Source organism: Puma concolor, chromosome E1 (assembly GCF_028749965.1).
Source record: "Puma concolor isolate L17-30 chromosome E1, mPumCon1.1.hap2, whole genome shotgun sequence".
Classification (NCBI taxonomy): Eukaryota; Metazoa; Chordata; class Mammalia; order Carnivora; family Felidae; genus Puma; species Puma concolor.
Genome location: NC_141680.1, coordinates 62711086 through 62736658, shown reverse-complemented (window position 1 = coordinate 62736658; position 25573 = coordinate 62711086). Strand labels below are relative to the sequence as shown.

Here is a 25573-nt window from a genome sequence, read left to right as displayed (position 1 = left end):
TACCGCCGTCCCCCGGTCTCTGGCCCCGCCCCCAGCGGCCCCGCCCCCGCCCCCAGGCGCGCGCGCGCCGGTCACGTGCCCCCCCGCGCCTGCGCCTGCGCGCGCGGTGGTGGCGTCACTTCCGGCCGGGCCCCAGCTGGCGGCGGCGGCGGTGGCCGAGCGGGCGAGGTGAGGCGGGAGCGGGGGCGGGGGCGGAGGCGGGGCGGGGCGGGCGCGGCCGGGACCCGCCCTGGCTCGGCGGCTCGCTAGGGCAGGTCCCGGGCGGGGTCGCGGAGGGCCGGGACCGGGCGCCCCGCTCCGTCCGCTGCGCCTGAGTCCCTGGGCCTGCTGGGGGGGGGGGGGGGTGCGCATCCCGCCGCGGGCGGTGCGGTGAGGAGGGGGCGTGGGGACGTGGCGGGGCCGGTCCGCACCTGTCCCGGGACGCGGCGCCTGGGTCCCCCCGGGGGAGACGGGCGCGGAAGGGGCAGCGATGGGCCCGCCCTTTCCATTCTCTGAAGCTGCCGCCGCGGTGGTTGACAAATGTCCTGCCTTCCCCCCTTTCCGAAGGGAGCATTCCTGAGGATGCTCCTTGGCTCTTGGAATGCAGCTGGCCAGGCCCCCCGCCGTTTTCCCTGCCCTCCGTTATCCAGCCTTTCCCACAGCCCCGGCCTCCGCAGGCCAGGTGGTGCGGTGCCAGGTGCAGGGTGGAAACGGGGGAAGACGGGCCTGCGTCTGCCCCGCCCTCGGGGAGCTCCCTGGGTTGCAGGGCCTGACCACCGTAGGGGGCTTCCAGAGATGGGGTGGAAGCCGTGTGGGGTCGGCTTTCTAATCACGAAGGCCACCGGGCTGTCATAAACATCAGATGATACGGAGGTGCAAAAGTTGTATTCTCCGCCCAGCCCCAGGGAGACTTCCAAGAAAAGGCTGTCTTGTAGCTGACTCCCAAGGATGAGTCAGATCGTGTTGGGCAGAGGGGACACCTTGAGCAAAGGCCCTGAGGTGTCTGTGATGAGCAGTGAGGGAGTCCTGGGTAGAGAGCTTGAAGAGAGGAGTGGGAGTGGGGAGGGGAGGAAGCGGGGCGTGGGCTTGATTTGGGGTGAGCTGAGGTTTCCAGGTCACGTGGTGGGGGGTGCACACGCTGGCGCTGGTCTGTTGCTGGGGATGGGAGCGGCTGCCAGCAGCCAGAAAAGAGGGGGTGGGGGTGGGGCAGCGCTAGGGGCTTGGCCTGAGGGGTCTTCAAGGGAAAGCCCCTGTTGGACGTGGCGTACAGCAGTATTCTGGCTGTTGTTGGGGTAACATCATTTCTAGAAGTCTTAGGGGCTGAAACTGTTGAGTACCACAAAGACACAGGATGTGATGGGAAAGCGGAATCTAAGAAAAATTTAACATCGGAAATTCTAAAGGAATGCCCACCATTTGCATCACCGATTCTAATTCTGGAATACTCATTGTCACTTTTCTGGAAAACAGAGTAGCATCTTCTTTCCTGCCCTAAAGCATATGGCTGTGGGGGGGTGGGTGGGGAAGAATTTGAGACTGGGTGGCCAGAGGCTGGGCTTCGGGTCCCCCCCCCCCCCATGCCCTGCCTTCCCCTAGGAGGTCTCTGAAGTCCTTGGTTCCCATGGAAGGGCAAGGTACAAAATTCAGCCATCTGGAAGACTCCCTCCTTGTCTCTGAGCACAGCCACGTTGACGTCAGGGGTGTCCCGGGACCTGGCAGGGGTGCAGGCAAGGGCAGTGATGGGCTCCGGAGGGCTCAGGTCGGCTGAGCTGTCCGGCCCTGGCCCTGTCTGCTGCCCCGGAGGCTCAGAGGCTAGGGCTCCTTGGGGTTCAGACTCTGCCTTGCTGGGTGCCGGGCTGCTGTGCCCAGCAAGCCTGTAACCAGCCCGTAGCGAGTGCTTGCTGTGGCTGGCGGTACCGCAGCCTCTTCACATATGCTGGACTTTCCTGGGCCTCTGCCTTCCTCTGAGTGGCTGGCTCTGCATTTGGTGCGTCCAGCACTGTCCACAGTCGTGCTTTGTGGTCAACAGTGGCCCTTCCGCTCCCAGAAGTGCCCAGTTAGCGCGCTCTTCCTAGGACGGTCCTGTCTGAGGGCGTGTCTGTGGTCCTATTGGATGAGGAGCCACAGAGGTGTCGTTCGAGGTGGTAGCTCCACATGGTTGTGCTGGGGTCCCTGTCAAGCGGGAGAACCTGGCGAGCCATCTCGGGGGCTGCTTTGGCTTCAGTGAGTTCTCTGAGGTCCAGAGAGGGAGGGATTTCCCTGGAGGCAGCAGAGCAGGGGGTGGGTGATCTCCAGCCACAGAATGGTTCTGGGCCCTGCCGTGGGCCCTGCCGTTGGCTTGGATAAGAGTCAAGGCGCACAAAGGGGGCATTTGCGTGTGGTTCTCCGTGGTGATGGCAGCTGGCAGAGGCGGCTCTGTTTATACTGTGTGTGTGGGTGGGCCCAGCAATGGGTGACACCTAAAGAAACGGACTGGGGCCAGATTGAGGGCTTGATGGCTTTAGAGGGCCCAGGGCGTGCAGGGTGGGGAATTATTTGGGGAGGGGAATTAGGACAAGGGTGGGGGATAGTGGTGCAGCTGGCTGTCGTGTTGTGGGGGGTGGTAGATGGAGGAGGGGCGGCTGCAGATGGGAAGAGGTGATGAGGGTGAGCGAGTGGCGGGTCACTGTCCTTTCTGTCTCCAGGAAGGCACCAGGCCCCTGGTCTCTTTCCAGGAGAAGAGTCTCAGTGTCCCCGAGTCTTGCCGGGTGGCAGGACCCGGGGGGGGGGGGGCAGCAGTACAGGGTCTTGGTGGTGAAGACCCAGGGCCCGAAGCTGAGCTCTGGAGGGGGCGGGAGGACCCAGATGTTCCTGGGAAGACGGGTTGGTAGGACCTAGGCTGTGGCCGTCAGCTGGGTGGGGTGTGATTTTCTGCTGCAGAAGGAGGCGGGAGGCGGCGCCCATAAATGTTATATTAGCCTCGTTCTTCAAGTCCCCAGGGGGTGAGAACCTGCTGACTGTGTGGCCAGTCCTGTCTTTCCAGAGTAGCAGAAACCTCCTTAGCTAAAGTAGGATGTCCGTACAGGCAGCCCTTTGCTGACAGATGCACAGCCCTGGGACAGGGAACTGATGTGACCTCATCCTGCTCCTGGTTTGGTCAGGAAGCCCAGCAGGCAGTCGGGCCGGGTCCCTGGTGTGGGGACCGAGTGCTTTGTGGGTCCAGGGCTCTGGTCTCAGGCACAGCCGTGCGGGCCAGCTGCTCTGGGCCCAACCCGGGTTTGGCCTTAGGTCTGCAGGGACAGGGGAGCCGGTGAGGTGTCCAGAGAACCCCATTCGGCACGTGCCTGCAGGCAGGGCGACCGGAGCCAGGAGGGGGTGAGCACCTGAGTTAGCCCGAGAGGGTGAGTAGGCGGCCCTGAGATGACGCCACAGTGTCCACAAAGGCTGGGTGGCCCCCAGAGGCTGTGGCCAGAAGAGGCAGAGGCTGCCGTGCGGGGAGAGGCCCGAACTGGGGCGGGTGAGGCTGGGAAGGCAGGTGCCCTGAGCAGTGGCCTCCGGGGTTGAGGAGAGCAAAGTACAGGAGGAGAGGGGGGCCTGGCTGAGGCGGGGGGCCATCCTGTGGCAGGACCGGAGCTTCCCCGCCGTGTCCCACTGCCGATAGCCCCCCGGGTCGACCAGCGCACCCTTAGGCCCGAGAGGGCTCCCTTTTGCTCTGGTGTTCCAGGGGCCGGTGCCTGGGAGACAGGACCAGGGCAGGGAGACCCCTGAGTCCAAGAAAGAAGACGTCACTTTGTGAGGGAGGGGCACAGGGTTGCACACACCCTCCAGGAAGCTGGTTCTGTGGTTTTTTTTTGTGGTTCTTGCTCTGCCGCCTGGGCTTGCGTTCAGCTGTGTGGGTGTTCAAATGCCTGATCATTGGTGAGACGGCGAGCGAACCGGAGAGCGGGTGTCCACAGCGTCCCGCCGCTCCAGCCCTCTGGGAAGGCCTGTAGCTGCACGCTGGGGCCGGAGGGGCGGGGGCTCTTGCATTCAGGGCCCCCTCCGTCTGCCCTTGGCACCTAGGCTTGTCCTGTCCCGAGGCCAGGCCTGGGACCGGCCCCGTGTGGGCAGTAGGCAGCGTCCTCACCCTGTGCTGTGTCGTCCACCAGAGAGGGAACCCTGTCCAGCTGGCTGGTTTTAGAGTGAGCCTGAGAGTAACCCCCGCCCGGGGCTATGGCCGCAAGCAGGCGGCACCCCAGGGTCTCGGTCCCTCGGTCAGGCCCAGCTGCTGCTTCCAGGCTCGCACCTTTACCCCGGCCCTCCTTCCCCGTTGGGTTCTGTGTCCAGGGCCCCAGTTCACTCGCGCCCCGGCCTCTGGGACCAGGAAGCTCCGGCTCTGCTCGACTCCTCACTGAGGAAGCATGGCCCTGCAGACAGGGAACCAGGCTCAGTGCAGGCAGCCCCCGGGCCCCCGCAGGCAGTGAGGGTGAAGGTGGGGTTCACTGGGATGGTGGCAGCCCTTTCCCGCAGGCCCACACTTCCCTGACAGGTGTCCCGGGACTCTGGAAAGGGGGCATCTGGGCTCTGCTGCTGGCGCCTTCCCAAGCTGCCTGACTGCAGGGGAAGGGGCTCCCTGGGTAGCGGGGGCCCAGGCGCCGGGATCTGCCCAGAACCGAGGCTGCTCTGAGCGCAGGTGCCGGCTGCTGGCCCCCAGCCTCCACGTGCTTGACTGTGCCCACACTGGGGCTGCGCCCCAGCCTTGAGGGACCCCGGTGGGCAGCTTGAGGGAGGAGGCGCAACTCTGTCCCACCTCTGGGGTCTGGGCTTCCCTTCTAGAGGCCGAGGGGACCCGGCAGCGGAGCGTGAGGACCAGACACCCCCGCGATGACCAGGTGGGTCTCGGGTTGTGGAGCGGCCTCGCCCAGGGGTCCGGGGGTGGGCCCCACTCTGCCCCCAGCCCTTCCTCACGTGCTGGGCCCCCCCCAGTTCCCCCGTCTCCAGAGTCGTCTACAACGGCAAGAGGAACAGTAGCCCCCGCTCTCCCCCCAGCAGCAGCGAGATCTTCACCCCTGCCCACGAGGAGAATGTGCGCTTCATTTACGAAGGTACGCGGGGCACCGCCAGCCAGGAACTCCCCAGAACCCCCCTCTTGCCATTCCGGGATACGGGCTCTCCCCTGGCCTTCAGGGGCCCGGCAGCTGGGGTCACCGGGGACTCGTCTGCTGAGGAGACCCGGTCCTTGTAGTGGGAGGCGGGCAGCTCCTAGGACAGGCCCCATTTGGAGCGGGCCAGGTTTACGTGAGGACAGGGGACCGTTGTGGAAGACGGGCAGACGGTGCCCCCCAGGAGGACCCAGGGGTGTCCAGAAGTGCGGCCGGGGCATATGAGCGTGTGCGTGATGAGTGTGCCAGGAGGCGGGAGAGGCCCAGAGCCTCCTGGAGGAGAGCTGCCGGGTCCCGCGTGTCGCGTGTCTCTGTGACCGCAGCCCCCTACAGACGCGGAGGCGCGGAGCTCTGAGGGCTGGGAAGGGGCGAGGGCGCTGAGCGCGTGGGCTCCGCCTGCCACCGCCTGGCCGCGCTGGGGGATCTGACGTCCTCCCTGCTCTCCGCAGCCTGGCAGGGAGTGGAGCGAGACCTGCGGAGCCAGATGTCGGGCAGCGAGCGGGGCCTGGTGGAGGAGTACGTGGAGAAGGTCCCCAACCCCAGTCTGAAGAGTGAGTGGGGAAGACGACCGGGGAGGGAGGGGCCTGGCCAGGGGCCCCGCGCCGCGGAGGGTGGAGGGCGGAGGGCAAGAAGGCTGCCCACTCGCGATGCGGTTTGGCCGCACGGGTCCGGGCCCAGGGCTTCCAGAGGCAGGCACGGGATGGGGGGCCCGGGCCCGGTCTCCGTCTGTGCCACCGTTGACCGCCCCGTCCCCTGACAGCCTTCAAGCCCATCGACCTGGGTGACCTGAAGCGCCGGAGCACGCCTGACGCCAAGAAGTCCTGAAGCCGGTGTCCCCTCCCCACCCCCCCACCCCCCTGCCTCTGGGAGACCCGGGTGCCACCCGATGTTGGTCTCCCGTCGGCTCAGTTCCTGGGAGGGGGAGGGGCTGTGTGCCCAGGGGGCTGTCAACCCCAGGACCGGGAGGGGCATGATTGGTGGCCAAGGCCTGCCCTTCCTTCCTGAGCCCCCTCCTTTCCTCCTAGGGGGTCTTGAGCTGCCCCTGCCCCTGGGCGGGTCTGGGCCCTGCCAGCCCCCGCTCTCCCTGTAGTTGTCTCCTCGGAGCTGCCTGCCCCCACCCCAGGGCCTCGGCTCTGACTCCCCTCCACCTCCCGTCACCTTCCATTGCCCCCACCCCCTGCCCCCCGGCTACTTCCAAGGTCACGAGGGAGACCTGGGGGGCCTGTGCCGTCTCCCAGGCTGGTGGTACTGGGCTGGCCTTGGCCCTGAAGTGGCCAGGAGGCAGGACAAGGGTGGCCCTTCCATGCCTGTTGTATTCCCTACCAACTCCTGCTGCTTCTCTGGCCTGGACACGTTGGGGAGCATCTAATTCTTCACCCCACTGTCCAGACTGGCCCTGTCCTTCCCTGCACCAGCTTCGGGTTGGCACCAGCCCTCTGGGCCTGGGATGTTGCGAGCACCCGCTCAAAAGGGGTCCTGGGCAACCAGGCCTAGCCCCTTGTTGTCTGTGGCCCTGTGGCCACAGCAGCCCCCTGGGGCAGGGGTATGAGGCTGGCCTTGGCCCTGTGCTGTGTGCTGGGACGGTCACCAGGGCCCCCCTTTCTTCCTGTGCTCTCCAAAAGCCAAGTGTCTGTGACTGAAGCCCAAGGACCAGTGAATAAAGGCGGGTGGCGCTGGATCGGCCCCCCTTGGTCTGTCAGGCCGCTGTCCCAGCAGCCCACGCGGGGCTGGAGGTCCAAGGTCACGGTCTGGGCGCCAGAATCCAGAAATTTCATCTGATCCCTGGGATCCTCTAGGGGGGTTCAGGCCTCCCGGGGGGCCGTGGGAGGTGGACGTGGGGCTTTCTGGAGGAGAGATCGGTTGGGGTGGCTCTATGCTCTTCAGGGGACCATCCTCTTAAGGGCGGGGCCCTACAGGCAGCAGCCTCCCTCTGCAGCCCTGAACCTCTGTGCTGGACCCCGGAGGGAAGTGGCTTCGCTGCTGTTCAGATGAAGGGGTGGCCGTTGAGCCCTGAGAGAGACCCAAGTGCACTTGACCTTCAAACCTGGAAAGCCCTGGCAGGCCAGGCCCAGATAAGCCAAACTGGAATTTATTTTGGGAACACTGTTTCCTGGAAGAGTATTCTGGGGCCCTACAGGTGACTCCAGGAGGCATCTTCTCCGGTGGGGGGAGGGGGGCTCCCCAGGGAAGGGGCACAGGAAGGACAGGTCCTGCAATAAACAGCCGCCTTGGCTCGCTGCCAGTGGGCGCTGGCTGGTGCCAGGCCCTGAGCCAAGCCTCTAACCACGTGGCCTTGTTTGCTCCCTGGGGACCCGTGGGGTGTTTTGCAGAGGGTTTGAGTGCCCGCAGCTACCCTCCCTGGCCTCGTGCACTAGTGGTGATAGCCGTGGACCCGTACACCCCACCACTGTGTGTGGGGGGACCACAGGACACCCCCTCGAAGCCTTTTTCACTCTTCATGTCCCTGCAAACTTAGCTTTTCTGTGAAATGGAGGCCCTCAGCCTGTGGTGTCTGCCCAGAGCACCTGGGAGGTGGGTGGAAGCTCGGGGGGGGCAGGGGACGGGTGGGGGCAGGGCAGATCGGAGGAGGCATGCCGGCTAGGTGTGGAACCACCCCTTCCTAACTTGGGGTCCAGGTGTCCATTTGGAGATTATGACCGGTGGATGAGGACTCTGTGGTCATAAAGGGGGTCTTGGGACCAGGGGGGAAGGGGCAGACATGGGGTGGAGGAATGCTAGCTAGTGGGAGGTGGTGGTTGGGCAGAAGTCCTCCCTGTTGGCCTGGCCCAGCCGTCTGGTGGGCATGAGTCCTCTGGGCTGAGCCCAGCCCCAGCTGTGCTGCCACCTCCCTGTCCAAGGTGCCTTCACCAGCGCTGTGCGGCTGCCTACGAGTGGCTGGAGACGCCTCACCTCGGAACAGTGAGGGCGGCGGGCAGCGTGGTGGACCAGGGCTGCGTCTGTTTCTCCACGTTGTATGCTGCACGTGTGCACGTCATTTCATTCGATGTCAGTGACTCCGTGGGGCAAGTTTTATTACCCTAGTTTCACGAATGAAATGGCCTCCTATAAGAGACTGCCCTAATTCAAGTTTTAGGACTTTAGTTTTATCAGAATTTTAATTTAGTAAATATTGAGCATGTTCATGTGCCTTGAGCATGAACAATAATCCCCAGTCCACATTCCCCTCATCTAAACGCATTCTCGGTGGGTCACAGACTCAGGATGGGAAGGCAGAGTGCATCAGCTGCCTCTGCTGGACACGTTCCTTAAGTCTTAACAGCTGCCCTGCCCCATTTTGGTATTGAGGACCCTGGGGTGCTTCAAAGTGGAGTTTCCCACACTCTGGATTTGGCCAGTCACCTCCTTCTGCTAACGGGCTCCTCTGTCCCCTGCGTTTCTGTTAACTGAAGTGAGATATAGAGGCCTGATGGGATTCATAGGAAGAGACCTTGGATGTAATATGATCACTTTGGCTGCTAAAGTTGAGAAAGGACTGTAGGCAGTTTCAGGGTAGAAGGAGAGAGACCTATTAGGGCTATCTCAGTGAACTCTAGAAAGAGGAAGGTGGGGGTGGGGCAGTGAGGAGCTCTGTGGATTGTGGGATTTGAGGTGTTACGTGGGAAGATGGGTCCAAAGTGTGGATATGAGAGAGCCACAGGGGCTGGAGATAAAATTGGGAATCATCTAGAAAGATAGTTTTCACAGATTGATGAGAGGAGGAGAAATGTGGCCTGGTCCCTGGGCAGGGCTGTCAGGGAGGGGAGGAGGAAGCAGGAAAAGGGACTGAGCAGAGGAAAGGTCAGAGAAAGAGCAGGCAGGGGGAGGATCTGGGGCTGAGGCTTGCCAAAGTGTCCAGGAAGAGGTTGAGGCAGCTCAGAGAGTGGACCAGCAGCCCTCTGTCTTCTCCCACCCCTCCCCCACCCACAGGCAACCCTTTTCAGCTCTTCAGCTGATACTTTGACTTGTATTTCTAGGTAGCAAACATATGCTGTTCCTTCTTGATTTTCCACTACACACATATGCCGTTCCCATCCACTATTCTTCCTAGACAGTTCTTTTTTTCTCCCCTACCTTTGGTTACATCAGTGTTGAGTATTTACATTATGACATCTATGTTTGTATTTGAAGCTGAACCATGTGGTAAATTGTGATTGTTTTTCTGTCCTGCCCAACTTTTTGTTTTCCTTGAAGTTATTAATTGCCTTCTTTTTTTCATTTGCTTAGTTTTCTATGTACTAACACTAATTAAGTCCTGAATTCTCCACCAGGTCATTTAAATTTCCCCTTGGTTTAGTCACTTTGGCCCTCTTGAGGGTGTCTCGCCTGGAGCTGTCTGCCCCCCACCTAGTGATGCACTCTGGTGCAGAGCTGCCATCCTGGGGAATGACCCCTCAACTCTCCTAGGTTTGATCCCTGTTTATTGTAGTCTAGGTATTCCTCTTTCTTGTTCTTCACACTCATTTTAGTAGTGCGTGTGTATACACGCATGTGCACACAGGCAAGGCAGTACCCATGTGTTCTTTGGGGGTGAGGCCTGAGGTGAAGGACTGTGGTAGCGATGGGGAAGGCAGAGGGCCTGGAGTGTTCATTCTCCTGGGCAGAGAGAGGTGGGGGTGCTGGGCTGTGAGAAAGTGGGTTTCTCGAACCATCCCCCTCCTCCCTACTTGCAGGGCTGCCTGGTCAGAGCCAGTGTTTATTGGCTGGGCAGGTCCAGCCCCTGCCAGACCTCCGCCTCCACCCTCAGCTCTACCGGTCTGCTCCAGTTCCCGTGGGGACAGGGACAAGGGTGAAGGAGGATAAGGGCAGAGGGAGTCAGGATAGGGAGGGCTGTCAGGAGGCCACTAGGTTGAGTGGCACACTCCCCAAGGCAGTCACCACCCCTGAGCTCAGCTGGCGTGAAGGAGAGCTTACGCCCTCCTTGTGCCCACACAGGCTTCCGAGCATCAAGGGCTGGCAGGGGGGCCCTGTGGGCAGGGGCTTGGGAGGCCCTGGCACAAGGGGTAGCCTGAAGCCTCAAGGTCAAGGCCCTCAGTCTTCCAGCTGCATGGCTGGTACTGCCCACCAGTCCTACAGAGGCACAGTCAGCTCTGCAGACCGCCATCAATCAGTAACGCTGGAGACCCCCCTGGGCCACGCAAGAGCTCAGTCTCCCCTAACTTGTCTCCAGCGCCTCCCTGACATCCCCCCCCCCCCCCCCGCCACTTCCCTCCCTGCCACATCCGGGCCTGCGGTGGGTGTGGGCAGCACAGGGTGAAGGCCCCCTCGGGAGGGCCCCAGTGCCTGGCGGGTGAGTAATTTTATTTACCTTTCCTGAGAGGCCTTCTGTCCTCTCATTTTCTCCAATTAGCCCGGCTCTGCCTGAGCAGCTCCAGCCCACGTGGCCTGTGGGGGCTGTGGGCACCCCACACCCTAGAGCTCAGTGGTCACCTCCCAGGTCCTTGAGGCAGGGACACCTGGCAGGCTGGTTAGCTTGTGCTCTCTGTTCCTCTGGCTCCTTTCTCCTCTGACACACAGCCCAACAGGTGTCACCGCACTGGCTGCATGGGCACTCAGGAGGGGTGACCACAATCCCCACACTCGTTCCTCCTCCCGCACTTGCCTCCATCCCCCGCGTCAGATACACCATCCCCAAGATGGCAACCTTGACCTTGGGGTGCTCCCCAAGCAATTGGGTTCCCCGCCTAAGTGCACCGCCTGGTTCTTCCTGTGTAGGACACGCCACTCTTCCCTGGTGAGCACCAGCCCTTGCTGCCTGCCAAGCAGGGTGCCCACCCATCATGCCACGGACAGTGTCCTTGCTGCACTCACTTGGGTGGAGCGGGTCAGGCTCCTCTGCTAAGCGATGACGTCAGGACGGCGCAGAGGTCTTGGGAAAATAGTGCTGCTGCCATCACTCAGACCATTTCAATTCCGGGGGGTCCGTTCCTCCCCACTTCATCTGCTAAATGGTCTGTGAATTGTTGGGGTTAGAGCCGGGGTCGAGTAGCGGCCAGTGGAGGACATCCGGTTCTGGATTGTCTGCCGATGCCCCTATCGGGCCTGAGCTCAGCCCCGGCTCCAGGAGAGAGCCCGAGGTATTCGCGCGGGGTTGGCGGAAGGAGTGTGGTACCTGCCGACTTCCCTCCGCCATCGTCCGCCGCTTCACACCCCTCCGCTGGCTGATGGTGACCCTCTGCGGGTTGGGAGCCAAAACGAATGGACCGTCCCCTCGGGCCCAGGGTGTGGGCGAGCCCCACCTAAACCAGCACGGGAGGGTGGCTAGAAACTGCCCCGGTGGGGACGGGGAGGAGCGCTGTCAGCCACCGGTCGCGCTTTGGGACCCCCTCAGGGGTTCCAGCTCCAAGTTCTCGGGAAAATGGGGGGGCTCCCAGAGGCAGCACACCAGCTGCAGTCCTCATCCAAGGCTGCTCCCTTCCGTGGGGAGGCCCTGGGCCCGGCCCCGCCCTCTCTTTCAGCCCAGCTCCCCACGGGGTGCGGCCGCTACTCAGACTCTTTATTGTTGGAGGGTACACACGTCCTTAAACACCGTCCTTAAACACCGGCTACACCGGCAGGCGCAGGCGCTCACAGAACAGCTTCCCGTCACACCCCGCCCCCAGCACAGGGCAGAAGGGAGGCCCTCAGACCTCCCACACCGGGGCACGGGTGGACGGTGGGGCCGCTGTCCGGCTCCCGTCCCTCCAGCCTGGGCTCTGGGTGGTTCAGCAGGGCCCTCTCTCAGCACCCGAGTCCGGCCTCGGCCGGGGCCCCCGGGGGAGTTAGAAGGGGCTCTCGGCCAACCCAGGGAGGCTGCTGACCCGGCAGGTCTCCGCGGATGGGTCCCGGCCGGCCCCGTTGCTGCCGCCTCCGTCCCCGGAGAGCAGCAGCTTCGCGCTGGGGGGGCGGCCCCGGGGCCGGGCGGAGGCCGGGGGCCTGTGCATGTGGCGCTGTTCCCGCAGCGAGTTGCCCACGTGCCAGCGGTGCCAGCGCCGCCGCAGCTCCGACTGCACCTGGGGGGCGGGGGGACGGGGCAGGTCGGGCCAGTCCCGCCCCCGCCGGGACCCCCAACCTCCCAGCCTTGAAGGACCCGCCGGCGGCGGCCCCGGGTGTAGACAAGGCGGGCTGCACCACCACGGGCCCCTGGGGTCTTCCAGTTCCCGGGCCCCCCTCTTCACCGCGCATGCCCCGAGCACCAGGCCGAGGCTGACCATCTTGGGGGGGGGGGGGCAGCACCCGGCATCATGGGGACCGTGGCCAGTGAATGCAGATGGACGTGGGGGGTGCCCCCTGCACGGGTGAGGCCAGGGCGCCTAAGCTCTCCTCCGACCCCAACCGCAGGCCGGGTCCCAGACCTCCCCGCCTACCTCCTTATTGAGGAAACAGTATAGAACAGCCACCAGCAGGCCCTGGAGAGAGGAGGCAGTCAGGGCCTCACCCAGGCCCGGAGGGGGCCGGGTGGTTACAGGGGGCAGGGCGGGCACCTGGAAGGAGCTGAGGAAGAGGTCGAAGAAAAGCTTGGCGGAGCGCAGGGTCCCCTGGGCGTGCTCGTCCGTCACGAAGGCAAACACCACCTCGTGGACCCCCAGCAAGGGGATGAGGGTCAGCGTAGACTTCGCCAGCCTGTGGGAAGGAGCCTGAGCCGCCGGACCCAGCCCTGCCCGCTGGGGCCCTGGTGTCCCCCGCGCCCCCAGCCCTCCCGCCTCCTCCTGGCCTCGGGGTCCGTAAGCTGCCCGCACCCACCGGAACTTGTAGTCGGTGTAGCGCATCTGGCGGGCTCGCAGCTTGGCCACGAGGACGCGGAGGACGCGGGTGAAGATGAGGAGGTTGATCTGCGTGTGGAGGGCAGAGCTCAGGGCGGCCCCTCCTGTCACTGGCGGCCACGCGGGCCGGGGTTGGGCACCGGCTGGTGTCCCAGCCGAGGGCCAGGGCCTCCCCCCCTGCGGCCAACAAGGTTGTCCGCCTCCTCAGGCCCCCGGGGCCCACCCAGGAGGAGGGGGCGGGGGCCAGACGCCGGCAGCCTCCGTACCCCTTCCCGTGCCTCACTTCCTCACCAGGATCGCCAGGAAGACGGGGAAGCGCAGGATCCACCAGAAGCCCATGTTATCGTTGCTCGTCCAGCACCTGCAGGGCGGGGCCGGCTCAGGTCCCGCCAGCACCCCCTCCCCCCACCCATGGGGGGGTCTGGTCAGTGCCTTGGGAGAGGAAGGGAGAGGGCCGCAAGTGACCCCCATCCTTGGGCAGGCTCGCTCCCCGCCCCCGCCTCTGACTATTGACTCTGCCCACAGTGCTGTCCGGCCACCACCCTGCGGCCGCCCCCAGCCCTGTCCTCTGGCCGGCCCATACTCACTGGATGTTCTCAAACAGACACTTGACCACAGCCCAGGGGATGACGAAGAGCATGGGGGCACCTGTGGGGAGGGGGCGGCTGTGGTCCCGTGGCCCCAGCCAGCCTGACCCCCCTCCGCCCCGCACCGGCCTACTCACCCCAGCCGAGGCCCAGGTAGAGGGCGAAGAAGCTCCTCTCCGGGAAGGCGGCGAGGCCCAGCAGGCTGTGCAGGTACACGCCCTCCACCAGCAGCCAGCAGTAGTTGGCCACGATGCCGTACTGCATGAACACCGCGGCCACCCGGCAGCCGGCCACTGCCTGGCCGCAGGGGCGGTGTGAGCTCAGGTCCCGCGGCCACCTGCCGCCCTGGGGCCGGGAGGCCCGGAGGCCCGGTCTGGGTGCTCACCCCATCACTCAGCCAGACGCTCACGCTGAGGTCGTCGCCGATCTTCTGGCTGTATCGGGTCTTGAGCAGCGTGTCGATGACCAGCACGGAACTGGCCTTGAGCACGAAGGACGCGAACAGGTTTGCGTGGATGTAGTTTCGGGTGCAGTGCAGCTTGCTGCGGGGACAGCGAGTCGGTGCCTGCCCGCCGGCCCGCTTCCCTCGGTGGGGGCGGAGGGGGGCCGAGCAGGGTGGGCGGGCGTACCTGAGGCCCAGCAGGGTGGCGAGGGCCAGGAGCAGGGCCCCCAGGGAGAGAGAGTACCCCACCGTGTACATCACCTGGAAGCTGTTGTACATCTTGGCCACCTCCTTCTGCAAAGCGCGGTGGCCGGTCAGGGCTGGGGCGCCGCCGGGCCCCGCCTCCCGCCCCCCTCCCCGGGGCCCCGCCGCACCCGCCGCGGGCTGACCTGGACCTCAATCTCGTCGTCGTCCATCTGGCACTGAGACGCATTCCGCCACGGCTGCCCCCGGGGCCCGCGCACCCACTGCCCGTCAGGCCCGCACTTCTTGAAGACGAGGCGGTGTTGCACTGGAGGGGCAGGCTCCGGTCAGCCCCCGGCCCCCGGCCCCCGGCCCCCGGCCCCTCGGCCAAGCCCCGCAGCCCCTCCACAGTTACCTTTGTGGTGCCAGGGCAGGTACCAGGGGCAGGAGATGTTGGCCGTGGTGTTGGGAGGGGTGTCCGGCCAACAGGAATACTTGTCGAAGGTTCTGTTACAGACCAGCTCTGCGAGGCAAAGCAGGGCGGGCTGGGAGGGGCCCCTCAGCAGGGCCCGGGCCTACGCGGCCGTCCGTCCTGCCTCCTCTTAGAAGCCCCTGCCTATCATCCTCTGCTCCCCAGCATGCAGCCCTCCCCCGCTCCCCTTGCACACCTGCCGTCTCCAACGTGCCCCAAACCCACCCGGGCTCGGCCCTCTTCCCAGTGCCCCCTTGCAGTGCCTCCCTCTCTGGGGGCCGAACCCCTATCTGTTGGCTTCCTTCCAGGGTCCAGCCCCGAGTCTGTGGCTCACATCCCCTTTCCCTCGGCCCAGCACGGGCTCCCTCCCTCCATCGGACAACGGCTCTCGGCCTCCCTCCCGGTCTGCCCTAATCCCTTGCTGTACCCCGGGTGACCCCGAGTGACCCTCAGAACTTACGTGCCCCTGTCCCTGCCTGCGCCGCATGACGGCCCATCTCCCGCTGCACCCGGGCCTCGTGTGGGCTGCCTCCCTCACCACCCCATCTGCCCGCTGGGCCTGAAGCTCCATGGGGGCAAAGACATGACCCCTGGGACCAGCAGCGGACTGGGGGGGAGGTGGGGGACTGTGTAGCTCCCAGTTCTGGACCGTTTCTTTTCTTTCCTGGTGTGTGGCCTTGAATAAGTCGCTGACTGGCCTTTCCGCGGCTCCCCTATAAACGGGGGGAGGGTGGGCAGGGGGCCAGGAATGGTGAAAGGCTAGGGGCTCACCGGTGGGGGGGGGCAGCAGGCTCAGGTTGTAGAGACACTGATCACCGTACAGCTTCCACTTCTCAAACAGGAAGTCCATCACCTGGGCGGAGGGGGCCTGTGGCTGGGCGGACAGGTGAAGGGACAGGGGACAGGACTGCATCAGCGGGAGAGGCAGGCCGGTGGGTGGGAGCCCGGGGGCGGGCTGGCGGGGCGTCTGGCCGTGGCGCTCACCTGGCAGGCCAGCAGCAGCAGCAGCGGGAGAAAGTGGGGGCGGTGTGGCCGGGTGGGGGGCATGCCTCTGAGCGGCCGCCCCCCACATTTGGCTGGGGCTGCGTGGCTGGGGCAAAGCGGTCCTCCTGGGCACGCACGCTCCTCTGGGGAAGTCCGGTCGAAGCAGCGGGGCCTGCGGAGGGACCCCCACGGGTGAGGAGACCCAGCTGGGCTCCGCTGCGACCAGAGGGGTTTTCTTCTTCCCTGAAACCGCCCCTCTGAGCCTCTGGTCCTGTTGATGAAGTGGGAGCCGGGAGGGAGAAGATGCCAGAAGTCGCTCTTGGCCAACGACAGGGTTGGGGTCCGGCCCAGTGCCAGGAGGTGCTGCCCAGGGTCGTGGAGGCTGTGCTGCCTCCCCCGGGGGGAGCTGGGTTTCCCACGGCTGGTGGCTGTCTGTCTTGCAGCTCTGACAGGCCCGGAGCTCTCCCCGCCCCATGCTGGTGGCGGTCACCATCCTGCCTGACGACAAAGCTGCTCGAAGCAGCCTCCCTGGCTACCCACCTCCTCCCTTCGGCCCTTGCCATCCTCCCTACCTATTCTTAGCCCCTGGGAAAGGCAGCTTGCCAGGCCGGGGCGGGGTGCCAGGGCCATCCATCACAGTGCCGTGGTTATCCAGGTGGCCCCAGGCCAGCTCCCAGCCTCGTCCAGGGGCCGGGAGTGCCGGGCACATGCCTAGGATGGTCCCTGTCACACACGTGCCCTCTTCCCAGGACTGGGGTGTCGAGGGGTACCCTCTGGGCCCCACCCAAGGCTCAGGCCTGGCTTCCTGGATCCCCTGGGGCACATAATGCAGGTGGCTGGCTGCCCAAGCTCGGGACCCCCCCGCCGTGGTGGTGCCTGCAGGGGGGTGCCCTGGGCCTGGCCTGAGTCTGAGTGGAGAGCTGGGGTGGCAGATCGGATCGACTTTCTTTGCTTTCAGAGCCTGTCTTTGGCTCTGAGTGAATTCCCCGAGGGCAGGAGGGAGGGGCCCCTTAGGGCCTGGGTGTGGACTCCCTTAGGAATGGCTTGCGTGAGCCCTCCAGGGCCCTAGATAATCCCTTCTCTGGGCACCCTGGCAAGGAGTGAACAAGTGATGGACGGATGGATGGACAGATGGACAACCAGTTGGCTGGAAGACAGTGAGCGGCCAGGGGTGGGAGGGGGCGGGGTGGGGTGCAGGCAGGTGGAAGGTTTCAGCTTCCTCCCATCAGCGTCCAGTTGGGCCCTCGTGGGGCCAGCTCAACCTAGGGCTCCCCTGAACTCACCCCTCAGCCCTAAGGGGACCCTGAGACGTCACCATGTGGGGTGAGAGCTCAGTGATCCAGGACTGGCACTTCTGTGGGGCTCCTGACCCAGCCCCTGACCACGGGTGCAGGCCAGCCCGGTAGAAGCCTCACCCAACGGTCACCGGTCCCCAGTCTATAAGCCAGGCGAGGGGACAGGCTGGCTGAGGGCTCAGGAGCGGAGGCGCCACAGTGTGGAGGACCCTTTTGGCAGGGAAAGTGGCAGGCAGGTGGAGAACGAGGGCCACTTCAGGTATCTCCAGCCCTGGGGTCGCCCAAGGGGCCTTATCTCCTGATGCTGATCGGCCAGCCCCGTCCGCTGCCCTGCCCCTTGCCGGCTCCGGCCACTGAGCTGGGTGGGTAAGGAACAGGCAGGAGCCAGCCTCTTGCAGGAGGGAGAGGCGGTGCAGGGGTGGCCTGAGAGGCAGGGAGGGGGAGGCAAGGGCTGGCTGGGGCACGGCGGACAGGGAAGATGCAGGCAGGGGACACGGGGAGGAAGGACTGCCCAGCAGGTTTTCCCTGCCCAGCCCCGCAGCTGGGGATGGGGAGACGGCGGAGCCGCAGGGACCAGCGAGGAGCTCCACGCCAGAAGGGACAGCCCCTCGGACCACAGCTGGGGGTGGCGGCCGGGACAAGCCTGGCAGCACCTGAGCAGCCGGCTGGAACAGGGGAGCTCACCTTGCTGACTTTCGGCCGTGCAAGGCTGAGGGCCTCGGGCCCTGGCTTTCGGCACCCAGATGCCAGGCCGGCCCCACAACAGAGGGCCTGTCGCGTGCCAGCCCCGTTCCGGTTCTGGGACCACGGGGAAAGAATTTAATTTCCCAGAGGCTCAGTTTCCCCACTTTACAAATGAGGATCCCTGCTTCCCTATCTTGAGGAGTAAATGAGCTTTGTCACACGGGTGACCGTGGCCAGGCCCCTGCCCTACCGCGGGGGAGCACTGAAATCCAGCCCCGGGATAAATATTTGCTGGATCGGATGAGGGTTGAAGCCGAGACGATGAGGCGGTCAGAGGCGGAGACGCGGCTCTGGGGCTCCCCCAGCCCCCCATCGGCCACAGTTCCAGAGCTAGCTATTTCCCACCTTATTACCCTAGCTTGAGCCGGCGGGGGTGGGGCACGGCCCGCCAGGGACCCGAGCCTCCTCCCTTCGTGGACCGGGTGACCTGGTCCTGGACTGCCCCCGCACAAGTGTCAGCTCAGTGCTGGAGAGGTGGGCAGGGGCTCAAGCGGAGAGGCAGAGTCAGGGGCCTCGTGGGACGCCTGGTGGGCTGGGAAAGGACGAGGTGGCCTTCCCCAGCTGCTCCGCTCACCTCCTGTCCCCTTTCCCAACCCTTTCCCCTTCCCCCTTGGATTCTGCCGCCCCCCCCACACCACCTATTGGGCTGGCTTGCAGGGGGTGCCCAGCCCCAAGCCTGCCCGAGGCACCACTCCTAGGTGCTCACGGCCCAGCCACCATCCCACCAGCTTCCACTGGGGATAGCCGAAGGACTGGCAGACTGGACTGGAGGAGGGGCCCCAGAATGGGTGGTTGGTCCAGGGGACCGGCTAGGTTGCACTGGTCACCCCCTGTTTGCCCCTTGGTCCAAATGGGTGGGTTTGAGGATTCCCAGCCTCAAAGGGGTGTGAGGTAGTGGGGGTGGGGGGTGTTTTTGTGAAACCAGAGCAAGCGGCAAGAAGGTCATGGCCCCAGGGCAGGATCAGGGGCCACCGGCTGTTGACAAAGCCGGACTCCCGTGTCCTCCCCACCCCCGTGGGGCGGGGCAGACCTGGATGCCAGCCAGGGTGCAATTCCCCTCCAACCCTCATCCCCCAGCGCTGGGGGACCAAGAGACAGCCAGGGCCAGTCCTGTGACCATGCGGGTGCCCAGACGTCAGGGGTCAGTTGGTTCAGGGTGGGGACAGAAACCCCGAGGCCTGGAAGTAGTGGGGGGGGGGCACTGGAATGGTGGGGGCAGAGCAGAGCAGGTCAGCCACCGGCCCTCGCTCTGGGTCAAAGTGACAAGTGTGGGCCCCACGAAGAATGGGCCGGGCAGGGTGCAGCGCCACTCGCCCCCTCCTGGGGAAGCCGGGTAGAAGGGATGATGCAGTGGGAGTCCTGGGGACCTGGGGCTGGGGGGACGGGGAGGGGGGCCTGTTCTGGGGAGCTGGGGCCAAAGGGGACAAGCAGGACTGCCTCTGCCCTCCCCCTGGGAATCTCTGGGGTGTCTCCTTAGAGCTGCTTGTGGGCGCCTTGCGGGGCGGCCAAGGGGGCGGGTGCTGGACAGGAGTGGAGAGCTGACTGGGGCCGCAGGACAGAGCGCGGGGCCGCCGAGACCACCGCCCGCAACCCCGGCCGCCCTCCCCAGGGAGGAGACCCCAGACTGCCCGACGGTGCGGGACCCGGTTGACCGTCTGAGCTGGAAGGGCGAATCGGATGGGGACGGAGGTGTCGGCCCGGGTGAGGACAGCGACACCCCAGGCCCTGAGACCGCCCGGCCCACGACAGGGGTCCCCGCCGGCCATTTCTGCGCTGCCCACCCCGCGGGCCCTGGCCGGGTGGGCTCCGGGGACGTCCCCTCGGGGCCGGGCCCGGGTTGCTCACCGTGTGCCGCTCGGCCTCCCGCTCCGGCCCCGGCTCCTCGCCGCCCTCCGCGCTCTCGGGTCGGCGCCCGCTCCGCTCCCGCGCCCGCCGCGCGCAAACTTTCCGGCGGCGACGCTGGGTGGCGGTGGCGGCGGCGGAGGCGGAGGGGCGGGGGCGGGAGCGGCCCCGCGGGGGGCGGGGTGGGGGGAGGGGGAGCCGCACGGAGGGTCCCCGCCCGCCCTCCGGACGCGCCCGGGTCCCGGACTCCTGCCCGCAGATCGCTGCCCTGCGGACCCCCACCCCCGGGACGGGTCTGCAGACCGGGTCGCGGCGGGTCAGCGGCTACCCCGGGGAACAGGAGACGCGTGGGGGACTGGTGGGGGTGCGCAGAGCGCTTGGCCGTGGCGGGAGGGGGGCTGTGACTCGACGTCCCCTCCTCTCGCGCCCCCCCCCCGCCCCCCCTCCACTCTCCCCGCCCCGCCCCGCCACTTTCCCGGATGCCGCGCCGACTGGACCCCACTTACCCCCGCCGCGGCTCTGGGGGACATTTCTTCCGAGCGCGCCACGGGGCAGACTGGGCTGGGTGGGGGCAGGGTGGCCCGTGGGGTGTCCCCCGGCCCCGGGCTCTCGGGGCCTCTCCAGCACCGCTGGCTTGCCGGTGCCACCGACCCGACTCCTCCCGCCGATGCCGCCCGCCGCTGCTCCCGGTGCCCCGGGGGCGCTCTGCTCCTCCCAACCTCCTCCTCCCCAGACTTCTGCCCTGGGCTCACCCTCCTGAGGGTGCCCTCTCCTCCCCGTCCCCCGGGAGGGGGCTAAAGCCTGAATCCCAGCCCCTGCTCTGTGCCCAGTGACTTCAGGGTCACCAGACCCCAGGGACGCTTTGGGGCCTCCTCTTTCCTGGCCTTTCAGCATCCTGGGACCCTAACCGTCCTCCCTCCTTCTAGAACGTTATCTGGTGTCTGTGGCTTCCAGGGTGGCACTCCCCCCTCGCCCTCTTCACTGCCCTGCTCTCTCCCTCTCCTTCACAGCTCCCAGTCCCCCCCCCCCCCCCCCCCGCCTCCTCTGGGTGCCCAAGGCCCCCCTCCCCCCCGGAGCCCTCTCCCCCCACCTGCTCCCAGTTCCCAGAGGGACTTCCTCCACCCACCCCACCTGCCTCTGGACACCGGGCAGTGTCCCAAGGCCTCCTGTCCATCAGCAAATCTCCGTTCTCCTTCTGAGTCTCTCTGGAATCTATCGGGTCTCTTCTCCACTGTCAACCCCTGACCAGCCACCCGCTGTCACCCAGGACGGCCTCCCTGGCCCAGCTCCTTTTTTGGTGCTATCCTTTGTCCTCGGGACCCTTCTCTCGACTCTACTTCCGTTTTAGGGGGGCACTGGAACCTGTAGGCCACCCCTGCCGCCCATCCCGCAGTCCCCGGAACAGAGCTAAAGCTGGCCCTGCTGGGCTACAGGTAGCCGGTCTTTAGCACATCTGTGCCCGGCCGCACACCCCATCCCAGGGTGGGGGTGCCCTTCCGACCTCCATTCTTACCAGCCCACCCGAGACCCTGCTCCCAGAGCTAGCCTTTCTGTTTTCATTCTGGGAACAGGCAGAAGGCAAAGGTCAGAGGCAAAGGTCAGAAATTGTGGCTCCACCTAGGGCCACAGCTAGTTGGGTGCAGGTGCTGGGCTGGGGGCGGGGGGAGTTAGCTTCCAAAGACTCCCTTTGCCTCTGCCTCCGCCCTCCCCCATCCCCTTCCTCCAGCTCCCCCCCCCCCCCCCCCCGCACCTTTCTGTGGTGGGGCCCGTGGAGGGGGGGGCACAGATCTGGGTCACGCCCCGTCCATCCCCAAGGGAGACCCTGCCCTGCAGCCCTGGTTGGGTCCCAAGCTAAAGAGATGGGGGGTGGGGGCAACACCTGTGACGCATGGACTGGGGCGGGGGCGGGGGGTGGAGTGGGGGGGCATCAGAAGGGGATGGGACAGATCGGGGTGGGGGGCCTCCCAGGGCTGGGCCACCTCTATTTACATAACGGAACTCATAAGACATAAACAAAGTGGGAGCTGGGAAAGAAGGGGGCTGGGCCTTCCCACAGAGCCTGAGTGCTGAGGAGGGTGCCTGCCCGCTGCAGAGTCCCCGAGGGCTCTGAGGGGAGTGGCATGTCCCTGGAGGTATGCTGGCTGGGCTCTGGGGAAGGCCAGGGTGAAGACTGGAATGCGGGCTCCATCTGTCTGCACTGAGAGGTCTGGAGAGAAGCCCAGCAGGGCTTAATTCAGGTGCTTGACCAGCTTATGGAGTGCTGCCCACAGGCCCAGCGCCCGCTTGCCTGACAGACGCCCACCCTCATGTTCTAGGGTGGCCAGACCGGTGGCCGAACAACAGAAACGAGGGCAGAGGGAGCCCGGGTTGGGAGGGGCATCAGGGCTGCAGGAGAGAAGGTGGAGCCAGAAGGGGGTCCTCCCGCCAGACAGAGCCGCTATTGACCGCGTGGACCGTTTCCTCCAGGCGCCTTCCCTGGGCTCCTGACCCGGGACGTAGTTTTGTTCCCGGCTTTGCACTCCCCACCCCGACTTGTCACATACATGTCCCCTCTATCAACAAGAGGGGACGGAGCGCCTATCTCAGCGCCACTGCGCTTGGGTGAGACCCATCAGATCTGACTCAACCAGAGCCCGGGCTTGCCTGGCACCTCGCTCTTAGATGTGGACGGAAAACCGGGGACCGAGAACTGAGGGCAAGAAGGACGCTGGAGAAAACGTCAGCGACGCGGTGGCCGCGCTGCTCACCCCGCGGTGACGGCGAGAGGCGCCCCTGCAGCGGGAACAGGACATCGTGGAAGACGGGCAGAGAACCAGAAAGAGCCCCTGTAGATGAAAAGTGTCGTATCTGAGGGGCACCTGCGTGGCCCAGTTGGTTAAGCATCCGACTTTTTTTTTAATGTTTATTTATTTTTGAGAGAGAGAACAGGGGAGGGGCAGAGGGAGGGAGACAGAGGGTCTGAAGCAGGCTCTGAGCCCTCAGCAGAGCCAGACACACAGGGCTTGAACCCGTGAGCCCCGAGATCACGAGCTGAGCCAGAATCGGATGCTCAACTCACCGAGCCTCCCAGGCGCCCCACCTTGTGCGGCTCTTGATTTAGGCTCAGGTCATGATCTCACGGCTCGCGGGCCAGAGCCCCGTGTCGGGCTCTGTGCTGATGCGGCGCCTCCTTGGGACGCTCTCTGCCCCTCCCCCACTTGCGTGTGCTCTCACGCACTCCCTCTTACCCAAATAAACATTAAAAAAATATATGAAACGTCTCACACACAAAAAAGTACAGGAAATATCAGGTGTCTGGAGAAATAAAACGTTAGGGGCACCTTGGCTGGCTCAATCAGTACAGCGTGGGACTCTCGATCTCGGGGTGGTGAGTTCGAGCCCCGCGTCGGGCTCCGTGCTGACAGCTCGGAGCCCGGAGCCTGTTTCAGATTCTGTGTCTCCCTCTCTCTGACCCTCCTCCGTTCATGTTCTCTCTCTGTCTCAAAAATAAATAAACGTTAAAAATTTTTTTTTTAAAAACAAAGTGGTTTGAACGTGAGCCAGGGCTCACCCGTGTTAGCCGGGGGGCGCACTGGCTCTCGGCTGCCGCCTGGTAGTCCCGCGTGTGGGGCAAGCCCACTTTCCTGTTCATGCGTCCGATGGAGGGCGCTGGGTTCGATTCCTCCCCACGCCGTCCTCTCCTTTCCTTCTCGGCCGTGACCGTGGAGCTGCCAGGAGCGGTCCCGGACGGGCCTCCTGTGCACGCGGGCTCGGGGCTCTCTCGTCATCGGGCTGTGCCCATCGTCAGGTGGCTAGGTTTGACGGGCTGTTCCTAGAGCGCTTGTGTCCCCTCGTAATCCCGCCAGCCCGCGCTCGCCAGCATTGTGTTTTGTCTTCTGATGGACACGTCCCCGTTGAAAGTCAGGCTGGTGGAGGCTTCATTTGCACACAGAGAAACTTACCCTTGAGAGATGTGTAGTTCAGTGCACACATGCAGCCAGGTAACCCCCACAATGGGGGTGCCCAGCGTCTTGCCCCCAGAAGTCCCTGCTGTCCCCCAGCCCCAGGCCGCCCCTGACCTGGCTTCTGTCCCTGCGGTCCTGCCCTTCCAGGAATATCCTGTAATGGGGTGTGGGGCCCTCTGCCCCCGGCTGTTTTTCTTTATCACAAAGCCCTGGGGGTTCTCCTCTGCGGCGGGGATGTGACAATAGTCCCTTCTGTCTGTCCCCCGCTGGCAGCCACAGCTCTGTTTCTCCACTCTCGGGCCGGCGGACACCCGGATTGTGTCCCCTCTCGGGCGGCTGCGAGTGGACAAGCGTGGGTCTCCCTGCGACGCGGGTGGTCGTTTCTCTGAGGCTGTCGGCTCCCAGAGCAGGCGTCTGCTCCCTTCGACAGAAACTGCCCGGCCCTTTTCTGGAGCGGCTGCTCCGTCTGGGTTCCCACCTGCCCAAGGGGGAGGGGCAGGTGCCCCCCACCCCACCCCGCCGACCCTCCACGGTCCTGGCTGTCGGGCCTCTCTGTGTTTGGTCCTTTTGGCCATTTTAGTAGATGTGCAGTGGGACTTGGGGCGTCTTCACTTGAACTTCCCCAGGAACCCCGCCCGTGCTGCCTGGCTGTCGGTGCGGCTTTTGTCATGATCATCTGTTCAAATCTATTTCTCAGTAAAAAATCGGCTTATTTTATTTTATTTTGTCATTTCTATTGAGTTGTAAGAGTTCCTTATATCTTCTGGACACAAGTCCTGTACCGGGTACGTGTTTCTGTAAGTGTTTTCTTCTACATGCCGGCTGGGTCTCCAGTTTCCTTAGCAGTTCTCGGTTTTTAGAAAAAAATTTTTCAGCATTTATTTATTATTAAGAGAGACAGCGTGAGCACGGGAGGGCCAGAGAGAGCGAGGGAGACACAGAATCCGAAGCAGGCTCCAGGCTCTGAGCTGTCAGCACAGAGCCCGACGCGGGGCTCGAACTCATGAACTGCGAGATCATGACCCGAGCCAAAGTCGGACGCTTAACCTACTGAGCCACCCAGGCGCCCCTGATTTGCTAGCATTTTAATAAGGATTTTTGCATCTGTCCTAATTAAGGGTATTATCCTGTAATTTTATTTTTTGTGTATTAAAATTGGCGTGGGTATCAGGAAAATGCTGACTTCATAAAATGAGGTGGAAAGTGTCCCCTAGTCTTCTATTTCCTGGAAGTCTCTGTGGAGGTGGTGTTATTACTTCCTTAGAAGTTGGTAGGATTCAAAAACAAACAAACAAAACAAAACAAACAAAAAAAGAAGTTGGTAGAATTGACTAGGAAAGCTGTCCGGGCCTGGAGCTGTCCTCTTGTGGGAAGGCCTTTAACAAATTCAATGTCTTTAATAGATACAGGGTGGAAAAAAAAAAAAAAAAAAAAAAGATACAGGGTGGGGGCGCCTGGGTGGCTCAGTCGGTTAAGTGTCTGACTTCAGCTCAGGTCATGATCTCGCGGTTTGTGAGTTCGAGCCCCGTGTCGGGCTCTGTGCCCCCTCTCTCTGCCCCTCCCCTGCTTGTGCCCTGTCTGTCTCTCTCTCTCAAAATACATACATTAAGAAAATAAATACATATACATACATACATATATAAGCAAAATAACTACATAAACATTAAAAAAATAAATGAATCCAATAAAACCATTGTGCTCATCTTCACCCCATGTAGGATTTGGGGGTTTCTGTTGTTAATCTTCACCAATACAAGGCTCTGTTTCATTTTCAAGTGTGTGCGTGTGGTATTTTCTTAATGTAAAGCACCAAGATATCAGGTCAGTGTCCCCGTGGCAGGTGCATCCGAGGTGGGGGGGGGGCAGTTATCTGTCCCTGTCCATCCACGCACATTCAGCTGTGGGTAGAAAGCCTCAGTTCCGTCTGCAAACAAAAGATTGTGTCATCAGAGAGGCACTGCCTTGAGGTGGCAGGTGGCAGGTGGGAGCCCTGAGCCCTGGAGGCTGAGGGCAGAAGTGCGGGGTTTGTGCGTGTGACTGGGGTGAGGTCCTGGTGTCAGCCTGGCCACCCCCATGGCTGCAGCACTGGACGGCCTCGACCCTCCAGCCCCTGCCCCTGGGCTCCTTCCTGTCTTCCTCCTCCTGACCTGCTTTTTCTCCCCTTCCCCCCGCCCCCCACCACCTGATTTTGAACTTTGGTTGTAAAAGAAACATCTGTAGGCGGCCCTCGTCCTCCAGGCTG

General features: G+C 63.9%; 2 protein-coding genes across 5 annotated transcripts; one reads left to right on the top strand and one right to left on the bottom strand.

The window, feature by feature from the left end:
• The first annotated feature begins 79 nt into the window (after positions 1 to 79).
• Positions 80 to 6777, top strand: MCRIP1 (MAPK regulated corepressor interacting protein 1). Of its 2 annotated transcripts, none has more exons than XM_086688257.1 (5): positions 80 to 168; positions 4774 to 4829; positions 4924 to 5042; positions 5549 to 5650; positions 5860 to 6777. In XM_086688257.1, exons 2-5 carry the CDS (start codon positions 4822 to 4824, stop codon positions 5922 to 5924), a joined length of 294 nt encoding a protein of 97 aa, XP_086544383.1. In that variant the 5' UTR covers positions 80 to 168; positions 4774 to 4821; the 3' UTR covers positions 5925 to 6777. The 2 variants fall into 2 exon arrangements, with proteins under 2 accessions (XP_086544383.1, XP_086544384.1); XM_086688258.1 differs by lacking the exon at positions 80 to 168 and adding an exon at positions 232 to 369.
• Positions 6778 to 8410: 1633 nt separating this feature from the next.
• GCGR (glucagon receptor) lies at positions 8411 to 20096 on the bottom strand. 3 transcript variants are annotated; one of them, XM_086688251.1, is made up of 16 exons: positions 19391 to 19521; positions 15507 to 15678; positions 15294 to 15396; positions 14466 to 14573; positions 14257 to 14378; positions 14055 to 14161; positions 13811 to 13967; positions 13563 to 13722; positions 13426 to 13486; positions 13130 to 13199; positions 12819 to 12907; positions 12560 to 12698; positions 12443 to 12484; positions 11673 to 12088; positions 10908 to 11629; positions 8411 to 8503 (listed from the first exon to the last, which is right to left on the bottom strand). In XM_086688251.1, exons 2-14 carry the CDS (start codon positions 15567 to 15569, stop codon positions 11858 to 11860), a joined length of 1452 nt encoding a protein of 483 aa, XP_086544377.1. In that variant the 5' UTR covers positions 15570 to 15678; positions 19391 to 19521; the 3' UTR covers positions 8411 to 8503; positions 10908 to 11629; positions 11673 to 11857. The 3 variants fall into 3 exon arrangements, with proteins under 3 accessions (XP_086544377.1, XP_086544378.1, XP_086544379.1); XM_086688252.1 differs by lacking the exons at positions 8411 to 8503; positions 19391 to 19521 and adding an exon at positions 19894 to 20096 and having other exon boundaries at positions 10391 to 11629; XM_086688253.1 differs by lacking the exon at positions 8411 to 8503 and having other exon boundaries at positions 10391 to 11629; positions 19391 to 19530.
• Positions 20097 to 25573: the final 5477 nt, after the last annotated feature.

What these genes read in the sequence shown, in the direction of transcription:
- MCRIP1 (XM_086688257.1), top strand. An exon ending in TGTGCGCTTCATTTACGAAG is followed by an intron (nt 5,043 to 5,548) that starts GTACGCGGGGCA and finishes TGCTCTCCGCAG; the next exon opens with CCTGGCAGGGAGTGGAGCGA. An exon ending in CCCCAACCCCAGTCTGAAGA is followed by an intron (nt 5,651 to 5,859) that starts GTGAGTGGGGAA and finishes GTCCCCTGACAG; the next exon opens with CCTTCAAGCCCATCGACCTG.
- GCGR (XM_086688252.1), bottom strand. Translation starts at nt 15,569, where the DNA reads ATGCCCCCCACCCGGCCACACCGCCCCCACTTTCTCCCGCTGCTGCTG. An exon ending in CCTGCTGCCCCCCCCCACCG is followed by an intron (nt 14,574 to 15,293) that starts GTGAGCCCCTAG and finishes TTTGCCTCGCAG; the next exon opens with AGCTGGTCTGTAACAGAACC. An exon ending in GCGTCTGGCTGAGTGATGGG is followed by an intron (nt 13,723 to 13,810) that starts GTGAGCACCCAG and finishes CCCTGCGGCCAG; the next exon opens with GCAGTGGCCGGCTGCCGGGT.